Here is a 12,586-nt window from a genome sequence, read left to right on the forward strand (position 1 = left end):
TTGGGTCATTTCTTTAATAAAGCTGACATTTGTTGACATTCCCCAATACAGACGGTACTAGTCTAGATCTAGATCTACTAGAGCTCCAGAGATCTCGTACCGTGGGGGTAATTTAGACTGGACTAGAGAGCCAGCGATGAACATCTTTTCCTTCACGACATTTTCTCCCCAATTTTCTTTATTTAGATCTAGAGTCTAGATCAAATTTTCTGATTTCTAAATCAGATGTAAATTAGGTTGGTATGTCTATCTCCTAATTACAGTTATCAAAATTCGATAACTTATTATTAAATGCGAAATTTACGGACTTACTTAGATCTAGACTAGTGTAGGCACATTCATGGGGCACTAGAGGGTGCTTCGCTCGCGTACGACAATCTGAATGGCCTTGCTGCGGTGGGTCGGCAATAATCAGCCCAAAAGTTGGATATGGGAGGTTGGAAGGATATATCTTTTTTATAATGTTATCCGGTCTTACCCTTAACCATCCTATGTTTAATCTATGTAGAAATAACATGCGAGTGTGATAAGAGAAACATCGGGCCCATCACTGAAGTAACTTTTTAAATATAAGCCTAGAAATGACCACCAAACTGAAAAAATTGACATTTTTTCCCAACAAATCTTCATAAAATCTGAGTTGTAAACAAGTCACATCTAGGTACACTAATACAAATACGATTTTCTGAAAATTCAGGTATGATTTATTAAGTTTCTTTCAAGTATATTTCTGCGCATTGCAGCGCCAATATTCTACACTGCTTCAAAATCACACTTGAATTTTTTTTTTGCAATGAATTTGATACGAGGTCCGCGAGTGTTCCCCGTTCCTTGCGTGTTGAAAGTTTGGTAATACATAGTTTGCATTGACTCGCGCACGAAAAAATGGTCGAAAACAAAATGTCAAATGAAGAAATAAACAAGCTTTTGTATAGTTATAAGAGTTCTACCGAGGTTTCTTTGTCGATTCAATTGATTATATAGTCTCAATTAGAATTCAGAATTATCTCACTGAAAAGTTAAGAAACCGACGATGTTCTCGATCTTAGTTATTTTCATTTTGCCAGCAGCCGATCTAGCGTTGTTTGGGCAAAAAGCTAGGCCGCTGCCTTCCCACGCGAACCCTTCCGAGTCCCGCTAAAATGGCGCTCTGCGGAGCTCCGAAGCTGCGTTGGTATCGCTGCAAACTCTCATTCGCGGTATGGCGAGAGTGTGTGTGTGAAGTATGATTTTGGATTCGAGAACGCACGTAATGCAACCGTGCGCGTCATTTTCAGCTGTCGAATGTATACGACCAATTTTACATGTACGATTTTTAGTACAGATACTTGCCTTGGTCAGTTTTCTTCTTATATCTTTGGTTTTACAACATTTAAAAATATAATTTCTTCAAATTTGCTCCTGACTCGGTTCAGACTAATTGTCTGATGTGTTTTCAAGTCAATTTTTTTAATATATTTTTTTGCATGAATTTGCCTAACTAGTGTTAGGGTGTCTGATCACGCACCCGATGTTGTGTGCTAAAATTCTTCCCATAGAGATTACACGCATCCCTATGCAGCCTACGTGCATTGCGCGACCATGCAAAAAAAGTTGTTTTTTTCAATTCGAGATTCAAACCTTTATCTGTTGTGATCCTGAAGGTGATACTCAATAAATGAGGTGTCATATGAAAGAGCAGGTGAATTCCAATATTTCCAAAGGGGCGTAGCCCCCGGAATTTCTAAAAATATCTTATTCAAAACAGCAATTTAAACATTGTGTCCTGGCTAACTCTGAGGTTTGTCACTTTTGAGATATGACGCCCCGATCGATAAGTAGTCCCAGTCCTAAGGAACAATTCTATGTGCTTATATTTTCGCTAGCCCCCAGGGATCACAACTGATAACAGTTTAAAAATACCCTTCTCGCTATTTGGTGGATCAGCTAATTAGAAGGGCGTGCGCTCCGCTCAGTCCAAACCATGGTTACATCGCGTAACTTCTCCGCGTACGAATGAAACCGAAAGCATAGTGAATGAAAGTATGGCTAGCCGTTCACGCAATAAAACCCGGAAGTGAATACACGTTATAGTCAATGGCAATATCGCGGAGACAACGTGGCTCAAGCTGCAAGTCACGCATTCAGTTTAGCAACATGGGTACGATATACATACGATTTCATATCGCGCAATACAGCTGTTTGGCTCAATTTAGCAAAACAACATAACTCTGCGTGTACGTCTGTTTCGTCGATTCTGACCAAAATGATATGAATATTGCAGCGTTTGGGAGGGGCTGTATCTTTTGATAGAAACATCGTTGAGACTTGAAATTTGAAATGTATTATTCTGATTACATTTTTTATTCAAATATCAAACAAAAATGGTGAAAAACGATCCCAAATTGGAAATTGAAAAATCGTTCTGACACCCTACCAATATGGATGACAACGAATCTTGTCTACTACAGGTTTTTTTCAGACTAATCATTAATTTAGGATCTAAATGAGCAGGCTATCCTTAGTCAAATAAGCTATATATATGTTATTTTTGATTTTTTAATAATATCGGCCATATTATTGTAATATTGCATCATTTATGAGGATGTAAAGAGTGAAAATCTTGTTGCATATCTCATTCATCGCGGTCCGGCCCATTTGTTACGTACAGTCCCCATAGGACGAAGTTCAGTCTCTATAATCGGAGGTCTAGTGGAGCCAGACGTAGTCTCAGTGGAACAACCGACGATATAGAGAGACTGAAGCTTTTGGTCTAAGAGAGTCGATGATAATGCGTATTGACCTCTAGCACTGCATACTTGCTGTTAGGCAGGTATTATTAAACCTATACTGGCTATACACAAATATACACACCACACAATATTGCATAGACTGCACACAATCATGCCGATGCGGCTGCAAGAAAAGTTTGACAGTACTAGTAGACTTACAATTTGAATTGTTAAATTATTCTTTTTAACATCAGTAAGTTGAAACAAATTTATTTTACTGCTATTTAGGTGTCATCGATCGTCACTAAAGTACCGATTTTGAGTGAAATCAGTTGAGTTTTGTACAGTGGTGTTTGAAATGTTGAGAATCAAAAGCACAGCTTTTACTACACAGCCAGGATAGTGATGCTCCTATGTGTGCTTGCATCATCAGGCCACACGTATGACATGGCAGCGCAGAATTAATACTATCACGGCTGTGTATAAGACGGTCAACACTGTACTGCAGTATATTCATGCAATATTTTGTAAAACCTGTGCATCACAATAAACTTTCAAATGATATGATGATAAACAATTAATGAATCGATCATTTGTTCAATCAAATCAATATTGATCTAGATCTAGAAAGTCTAGATCTAGACTTTCTAGATCTATTATTACGAATGGAAATTACAATACGAGTTTCATTGGTGAAAAGTTCCTTGATTTTACAGATATTTGAGCCTACTTTTACTGATTGGGCCTAGATTTAGCCATGTTCCGCCATTTTCTGCCATTTTCTAATTTTATGATGATTTTTCAAAATGAAGGGAGACGTCAATGCACGTAGATCTAGAACGAAGTTTAGCTTACATTTAGTGCTTTAGCAAATCGTTCATCCGATCTTGGCAAATCGCAGCCTCATTTTACTAAATTGGCGCCGACAAGGGCCCTTCTTATCGGCTATCGCTGTTTTCCATTTACTCAATGCTATAAGATATTTGTGCAACGAGCAAGCTCGCAATTTTTTTTATTTTTTTTTTTATACCGAAATTATGATATTTCAGTCAAACCCTCTATTTGTTATGATTTTTTCACTAGTCTTCCATAACTATTTTTAAAGTTTGAACAATTCTCATGTACAAACTGGGAATTTATTCTGAGATGTTCGTTGATTTTTCTATTGTATGTGTGTGCTATGCCGTGTGTGCGTCAGTTATGTGTGAAGTGCGTCACCTGTTTAAAGCAGGACATGTCAAAATCTCTGTGGTGTGACGTAATATTACGTATTGGCTTTGCCATTGAACTTAAGTTACATGTAAGTAGGCCCTCTCTCACTTAAATTTGAAGCCACTCAAGCAGATCGGCCAATGAGAGCGCATAAACTCATTGAACAGCGCTCAATGCGCTAAGTTCGGCGCTTGTTGAGAAACCTATCCAAAATTTGACCCGTAACGACCAAAATGAAGTAAATATTCATTAAATGACCAAATAAAGATCATGAGATTAAAGTACTTATGTTTATTACCTGTTTCGTCACTTTCGTGTCAAATTTCTTGTTATTTTTGGAGTATTTTTCGGATAAACGTTGATATTAGTATACACTTTTTCGCAGGTTTCACGGCAAACCGCTGCACAATACATGTACATACCGATGGTGGGTTGCGGGCAGGCGGGTGCATGTGTGAAGTTATCTACCGTATGTCCTCATTACGGTAGATAACTTAATGCAATATCAGCCATTTTTGTGTACACTGCATTCATTTAGATGTAGTCATCTGTTCAGAGTCAGAGGGGCATTAACTCTGTCTTAAAGTATAAAGCTACAGTCCCATATACGTCCCGGACCATCCCGGACCCCATCCGGGGTGATCCGGGATTCGGTCCGTGTTGACACCGTGTTGGCACCGGGGTGGTCCTGGATGGTCCTGGATGGTCCTGGATGGTCCTGGATGGTCCTGGATGGTCCTGGGCGGTCCGGGAGTCGACCCCGGATGTTTTTGACGGTCAAAAACTGCCGGGGTGGTCCGGGACGGTCCGGGACAATAGTTTGATCCGGGGTGATCCGTGTAGCCACCGTACTGGGTCCGGGGTCATCCGTAGTGGCGCCGGGGCGGTCCGTGTTGATCCGTGGCAGTCCGGGAGTAAGTTATTGACCCCGGATCACCCCGGCGCCCCTACGGATGATCCCGGACCATCCCGGTGCCAACACGGATCATCCCGGAACCCGGGATGATCCGTGTTGGCACCGGGATGGTCCGGTGTCATCCGTGTTGGCACCGTGTTGGCACCGGGGTGGTCCGGGACGGTCCGTGGCGGCTCCGTGCTGGGTCTGGAATGATCTGTACTGCTGCCGGGGCTATGCCCGGACGGTCCGGGGCGGTCCGTAGTGGTACCGTGTTGGGTCCGGGGAGATTTCGGCGGTTGCGATTTTTTGAACAAAACATCCCGGACCATCCCGGATCACCCCAGACCATGGTCCGGGATGGTCTGGAGTGGTCCGTGCTCGTCCGTGCTGGTCCGGCTTTATATGGGACTGGGGCTTAAACAGACAAATTATAAAATATTTCTGGATTTAAAAAAAATAATTTTCCCATTTTACTTTCTTCTTTTTTCTGTGTAGGTCTTCAACATTTTCTGACAATTAATAACAGCCAAAGAAGTATACAAGAACTTGATTTCAAATGGTTTGAAAGGAAAATTACCCAGTGAATATGTCTGTGCGAGAGATTCCCAGTAAACGTGTTGATTCTGTGAGGTTCAGCACATACAGCAGTCAGGATCTAAAGCAGCTGAGTGTGAAGGAGTTAACTAACCCCAGGTCGTTTGATGACCTTGGACACCCGACCTTAGGAGGGCTCTATGATCCTGCACTAGGTAGGTCTATGGACTAGACTTGTATTCTCAATAAGGCCTAACAAATGCCAAAATATGGGTCGGTCGGTCAGAAATCTTTTTTTTTCTTTAAACTTTGTTTACTCCCTCTTTGGGCTGATATTTCTCAGTTTTGAATGCTTTAATACATTTTTTTCTTCTAGAAAACGGTTAAAAAAAACTTTTTAAAATGCTGACCGTAGATTTCAAGATTTGGGGTCGGTCGCAAAGGGCAATACAACATCTTTTTGTTAAAGGCTTAACACAATACCTGAATTACCTATGGTGATGCCCAGTAAGTCTAAAGACTTGTAAAGGGCCATTCAACAGGTCTGTTCCTGATCATATAATTCATTAAGCTCATCAAATAAATCCTCACACAGGGTCAAAATTTATTTCAAACAATTAGGGTCAAACTTAATACACTTCTGTTTCCAATGGTCATTGATTTTGGACTTCGATACATTGACATTGTCAGCAGAAAGGTAATTCCAAGATGAACTGCATTCAGGTCAATTGGGACTGATTTGGAGTTGGTCCACTTAGGGATAGTTCTAAGCAGCTGGCTTTACCCTCTCCATTGTGTCATATACCTCAGATTGCTGTCAGTATTTTATAAACATTTATATTGTTATAGAAATAATTCCTCATATTACTTCTAAATTTCTAATGCGGGGGGGGGGGGGGGGGGGGGGGTGAAATGAAGAACTTCAATGTAGGAGCTTCAGACGAGAATTCACAAAGTATTTATATTTTTAGTTTGTACGCAGGGATTGTGGAAAGAGAGACATCTTCTTTTCCTTGGTGAAACTCTAACCTAATGTTTATTTTGTTTGTTTTGACTGAATAGAAGTAGTGTTGCATGCTACTTTGTGTATTTATAATATTTTTAAACATACCATTAGAGTGGCCTGTTTTCATCCAGAATCAATGAATCAGATGAATATTTCCAAGGATATTCTTTTTTTAAAGGTCCAAATGACAGAAATGAGCTACATAAAGTTTATCATCATGTAATATTATTTTTACAAGGTTTTTTACCAATTTTGGTGCATTTTGCCTATTCTCTGTAAATCTGTTAATCTCATTTTAGGTCCAAGTGACAGAGATGAGCTTTGTGGAACATGCAGCTTGGGTCAATTTCACTGTCCAGGTCACATGGGTCATGTGACCTTGCCACTTCCTGTCTTCAATCCACTTTTCTTCCCACTTGTCCGCCAGGTAGGCTTACTTTTTAACCTATTAAATACCATTATATATTAATAATAATAATAGGCATTTATATAGCGCCGTCTATCTAGACAATGCTATTCCGAGGCGCACAAGAATAATAGAAAAAATGAGAAAGTTTGGACAAGAAAGTTCGGATGGGTGTCATAGTGCCAAGTACAGGTATTGTTTAAAAAGATAAGATTTCAGCTTGGATTTAAAGGTCTCTAAAGAAGTTATGATCCTCAAATTTAATGGTAAATTATTCCAAAGTCAAGGTGCTGCAGATGAAAAAGCCCTTTCACCACAGGCTACTCGTGTCTTTGGGATCTTAAAAAGATGCTGGTGTGATTATCTTAGACTACGAGCTGGTGTATAAGGCATAACACAGATTTGTCATACTTTCACAAACATTCACAATGTTAAATAAACTGCAATGTCTTTAGGATCCTACCAGGTATCCATTTAATACCTGGGTGAATAGAAGCAGGCAATTTACATACAATATATATGTTGCTTATTGACATACAGGTGGTACCTTGGGTGAAACCCACAACCTTCACATTTTCAGATAAATGTTGAAAACCAAAAGACTATGACACTCTGCAGAAAGTACATAAGAGGCAGTACATCAAGTAGTGAACAGGATGATTTTTAAAAAAATGTTTGGAAGAGTTAGTCTCTGAGCGAACACTTAATCTCCTTCTAAACTCGATATTACCAAATCCAGTCGTAGAAACTCCATCCATATCTCAAATTACTATTATGAATAGGAGAGTTCCTTCATTCAATTGACTGTAATTACTGACTTTTACAATGACACTTTCTCCCTTTCTCTCTCCCTTTCTCCCTCTCTCTCTCTCCCTTTCTCCGTCTCTTTCTCTCTCTCTCTCTCTCTCTCCCCCTCTCTCTGTCTATCTCCCTCTCTCTTTCTCTTCCTCTCTCCCTCTCTCTGTGTCTATCTCCCTTTTTCTCTCTCTCTTTCTTTCTCCCTCTCTCTTTCTATCTCTCTCTCTCTCTCTAGCTCCTACATGGTAGCTGTTTAGAGTGTAACCACCTCCTAGCCCCCAGATGGACCCTGCGTCTGGTGGTACAGCAGCTGCGTTGCTTGGACCATGGTCTACTTGGTAGCGTAGGAGACCTTGCTGAGATTGCTAGTACAGTCATATCAGAGTCAGATGATGGGGAAGGATTGGCGGATCAGATGGAGGAGACTCTCAAGGAATATGTGGATGAAATATTGTCTAGTAAGTTACTAGCTATGCAAATGCTAGCCTGAATGATTAGTGTACAGGAGTATGAATCTATAAAATATGTTCTATATATGGGCCTTGCTGCACAAAACTTACCATTGATGGTAACTTTCCGTCAATGGTAACTACCATGGAAACCTTGATCTTGATTGGCTGTTTAGCCCTGTTGCCATGGTAGTTACCATCTATGGTAAGTTTTATGCAACAGGCCATGATCTTTTATTTTATCCCCTAAATGAAAATAAATGTGAAAACTGGCTACTGTTTCTCACTATTATTGCTGAACATTGACCCAATAAACAAATTGTCTTCAAGTATCGGGACAGTCAATAGGCTATACACATTGTCAAAGTGTCCTGTTCATCGTGCATGGAATTGCCTTCAAGAGTGATAATGATTATAGATTTATAAGCACAATCATAGTTCGAAATACATATATAATCATTAACAATATTGAGTTTTGTTTCAGTTTTTTGTTCAGTCAGTTTTCAACTTCTAAAGAAACAAGGCCAGGGTCTCAGAGCAAATTACTCTCTTAATTTCAGAATGACCCAAACATTCATACAAATTATTAAACTAAGACATACAGAATAGCCCTATTTTTACATCGATTATTCATTCTTCACATGTTAAATCCTAAAACGATTGTACCAATTCTAAAATGATCCTTTGCATTCCCACCCGGGTTTCAGAGCTTAAGAAAGAGCAGCCTTCTGAGGCACGTCATATTGAGGAGTGTAGACGTCATGTGATCCAATCCTTCATACGTCAGCACGTAGCATCAAGAGGTAGGAAGTGTCCTCTATGTAAGAAGCCTGTACGTGAGATCCGTCCTCATCATAACAGTGTGATCCTCACCAAGGTGATCAGTGCGTCCGGTCAGGGCCTGCAGATGGTCTATCTTTCTCCACATGAGGCTAGGAAACATCTCAGGAACCTGATGGCAAATGATGGTAAGTATACTCTCAAATCTTTTCTTATCGTTGTGTCATCCAACCTGTCAATCAATGATTATAGAAGTTCCATGCTCATGTTTCTTTTATCACTCTCTGTCCAAAATATTATTCCCTATAACCCATTCATATATTTGGTGCATACACAAAACCATTTGCCTGCCTTTTCTGTGTTATAGCCCTGGGTGAAATCAAGACAATTTCAGAAAAGTCTGGCAGTGGAAGTGCAGGATGACAGGCTTGAATTTGACACTTTGTCATTATTTTTTTTGTTTTAAAGTTTTGTAATGTTTTTTTGTTTCAATTTTTGTATAGATTATTTGGGTAGGTAATTGAAATAGTTTGGTTGTTGCTGTTGTTTTTGTTGTTCAGTGTTGCTGCCTTGCATTGGGGGGAAATGATTTTGATTATTTTACAAACTAGGTACCTTGTAGGAGAGTGATATTTGTCCTTTTGTAATATGCATAACACACTATAGTCTGTATACAGGCATTTAAAAGAAGGGATGATGAGTCACTTTGTATGCACCTTTTCTTCATGTTTGTACTCTTTTAGTTACGAATGAAACAAAATCTCCTTGTGTTTTCCTAACAGGTGAAGGTCTATGTCATATATTTGGAGTGCTTGATCTACCCAGCAAGCGAGGTGAAGACTCAACCATAGATCAATTCTTCTTAGAAGCGCTACCAGTCATCCCTTCCAAATTCAGACCAGTAAGATTTTCATCTTCTTTGTTCATAACTGACCATTTTAATTGTGTGTTTGAATCAGTGGATGCTGTTGATTTCCTAACCCAGGAACTAAGATACTTTATTTTAATCTGGTGATCCAACTTTTGGATTTCTCTGAACAGGTACATGTTGCATGGAGGTCAGTGGTTAGCGACAAGTTTTGTAATATACATTCATGATCTATGACACTAGTGTGAAATGTAATAGGTCTTTGTTGAATACATGTAACCATCCTTACCTCATCTTTAGCTCAACAGCATTAAGTAACAAGACAATCTAGCAAAAAGTTAACTGTATTCTGCATTTAATACAAACATATTATTTTATTGTAGGGAAAGAAACTTCAGAAATGAAAGAATTTTAGGAAAGAATCAAACAGACCATGAGAAATGATCTAGTTTAGACACTTGTCTATCTACTGAGAAGATTGAGTTTTATTGCATTCCTAGAGTTGATTAACTCTCAATTTCCAGAAGAATGGGAGCAAGTAAGTTCCTTTTGAACCTCCTTCCAATCTATGAGGGTTTGAGAGGAGGGTGAATCGTAATGTAGGTGGTATGTTTCAATTCAATTCAATTCAATTTTATTGTATTTGTCCACGTTAAAAACATGGAAATGTTACATGGGATATTTTACAAACAATACAAAATACATATTATATAACTAACAAAAACAGTAATAATCGGAATACATAAGTGATAACTATACTTTGACGTTGACATCTCAGGCATTAATGAGTATTAAAGCGTCCATAAATATCTTTTGTTTCTAGATATCCACAGCAGGAGAAAAGACCTTTGAGAATCCACAGACTGGTAACCTATCTAAGGTACTAAAAGATTGCCACGTATTGCATCTCCTATTACGAGTTATGAGGCAATCTACCAGTCAGCATGATGTAGAGAATGGTGCCATGGATATTGATGTTAAACTGCCAGTTAAAGATAAGGAGAATGTTGATCAGGTAATCCTTTCTTAAAGTTATCTTATTATTTCATCAATGGTGATATTAGCATTCCTCATCTCCTTTCAATGATAATATGGCATCTTTTAGGATGGAACTTGATTTCATAAACATTTCCAGTGACAACTTGGGGTAATTTTGAATGACTATATTACACCAATAGGTAAAGGGGGAGCAAGTTTTCTAAATGTTCGATCTGCTGTTCGTACTAACACAGAATGTGTTTGTTTATAGTTTATTCCTGTATCGGTAATATTGTGATTGAAAGAGTCCAAAATGGTGGGTGTGTTTTTCCTGTGGCATTCACTAAGGACAAATCTTCTTCTGGTATACTCCTCAACGTCCCGTTAGGAACCAAGCAAGGAGGATGAAGGGGTGCACACTGTGCTTGTTTAGTTCTTATTGCTTGAGTCTTGGTTGCGGAAAAAGTTGGTTGCTTGAAGTTTGAAGGTGTGTCAATATTTGGGGTCCTTTGGATGTCTAAGGGTAGTGAGTTCCATTTCTTGATGGTTCGTGGAATGTAGGAGTGTTTAAACAATTGGTGCGGATGGAGTATTGGATGAAGGAGTTTCCTGACGTGTGTTTATTAGAGCAGAGTGGAAAGGCTGTCTTGTACTGTATCAGTATCCTGTTTTGTTTTCTTTATTAGAGCATATTAAGTACTATCCCAGGAAAGACTCTACCAGAGAAGCTTCAGAATGCTCTAACCCAGCTACAAACTCATGTTAACTGTGTCATTGACAGCGACCTTGACAAGATTTCTACTGACAAAGCACCAGGCATCAAACAGGTTAGTTTACATTTTTGAGCTAAATTTAATAACTTATGTCATGTATGGTATAGATACTCTTGTTATGATCAACTGAATTCATAGATTCCCAGTTTGATTACAGCACTTGAATATTTTGCATCCCAAAAAATAAAAGATGAATGAATTCTTAATTCATTATAGATGGTAAGTACTCAATCCAACCCTTTGCACTTATTGCAAATCTTTATTTCAATAAAGGACAGGGAAATCTTTTCTCACCGAAGCAAACAAAACTTACAGTGAAAACTGTAGACATGTGTTATTTGATGAACAATTTGGATGAAATCTGTAATTGGCTACCAAACTTGATGAAATAAAACTCTTTGTGTTTTACCAATTTTTGCTCCATCTGTTGTTATGATCAGCTTCTTGAGAGGAAAGAGGGTCTGTTCCGCAAGCACATGATGGGCAAACGTGTGAACTACGCGGCTCGTTCAGTCATCTCTCCCGATCCGTACATCAACACCGATGAGATAGGTATCCCACAAGTCATTGCCAAGCGTCTCACATACCCCCAACCTGTGACTGATTGGAATGCACAGGAGCTGAGACAGATGGTCATGAATGGACCTGATGTACATCCAGGGTAAGCATAGTTGATCATGTTCTGTCAAACCTGTATCGAAAGGCCACCATAGGGAGGCTCAAAAAGTGACCTTTATTGGCAGATGGTTGTATATGCATATATATTATACAAATAATTCATGTTTGCAAGTGCATTAATGAATATGCACCGCAGCAGGTTAAGTCACAATAGGATAGTGAATGAGACTTGTGGAGTTCATTGTACGTCTCATTGTGACTTAAAGAAAGAAGAGAGAAAAACAAGATTTAACAATACTTCCGTCATGAATTAACATTCAAGAGTCAAGTTTTGAAGTTGAATGAATTGTTTCATTGTAATATTAGTCCCCTAATCTTCAATATGATTGTCTGTACTAAACCACTTAACAATAAAAGTAAAATCAAAATGATGAGCACTGACTAAATTGTCTTGATTTTGATCAAATCACATAACAGTGCTCCTCACACTATATTTAAAGACAGTGAAGTGCTAGATTGTCATGACTGATATTAAATTACCTACTTTGCAGTCTT

General features: G+C 38.9%; 1 protein-coding gene across 1 annotated transcript in view; it reads left to right on the plus strand.

The window, feature by feature from the left end:
- Nucleotides 1–12,586, plus strand: part of LOC590155 (DNA-directed RNA polymerase I subunit RPA1) — a 32,145-nt gene that overhangs the window by 368 nt on the left and 19,191 nt on the right. The window contains exons 2-9 of the mRNA XM_030996091.1: nt 5,317–5,570; nt 6,661–6,788; nt 7,801–8,023; nt 8,722–8,982; nt 9,577–9,695; nt 10,486–10,677; nt 11,327–11,467; nt 11,854–12,074. Coding sequence (XP_030851951.1) covers nt 5,408–5,570; nt 6,661–6,788; nt 7,801–8,023; nt 8,722–8,982; nt 9,577–9,695; nt 10,486–10,677; nt 11,327–11,467; nt 11,854–12,074 — 1,448 coding nt within the window. The 5' untranslated portion in view covers nt 5,317–5,407. The remainder of the gene's footprint in view (nt 1–5,316; nt 5,571–6,660; nt 6,789–7,800; nt 8,024–8,721; nt 8,983–9,576; nt 9,696–10,485; nt 10,678–11,326; nt 11,468–11,853; nt 12,075–12,586) is intronic.

Source organism: Strongylocentrotus purpuratus, unplaced genomic scaffold (genome assembly GCF_000002235.5).
Source record: "Strongylocentrotus purpuratus isolate Spur 01 unplaced genomic scaffold, Spur_5.0 spur5_scaffold_3, whole genome shotgun sequence".
Classification (NCBI taxonomy): Eukaryota; Metazoa; Echinodermata; class Echinoidea; order Camarodonta; family Strongylocentrotidae; genus Strongylocentrotus; species Strongylocentrotus purpuratus.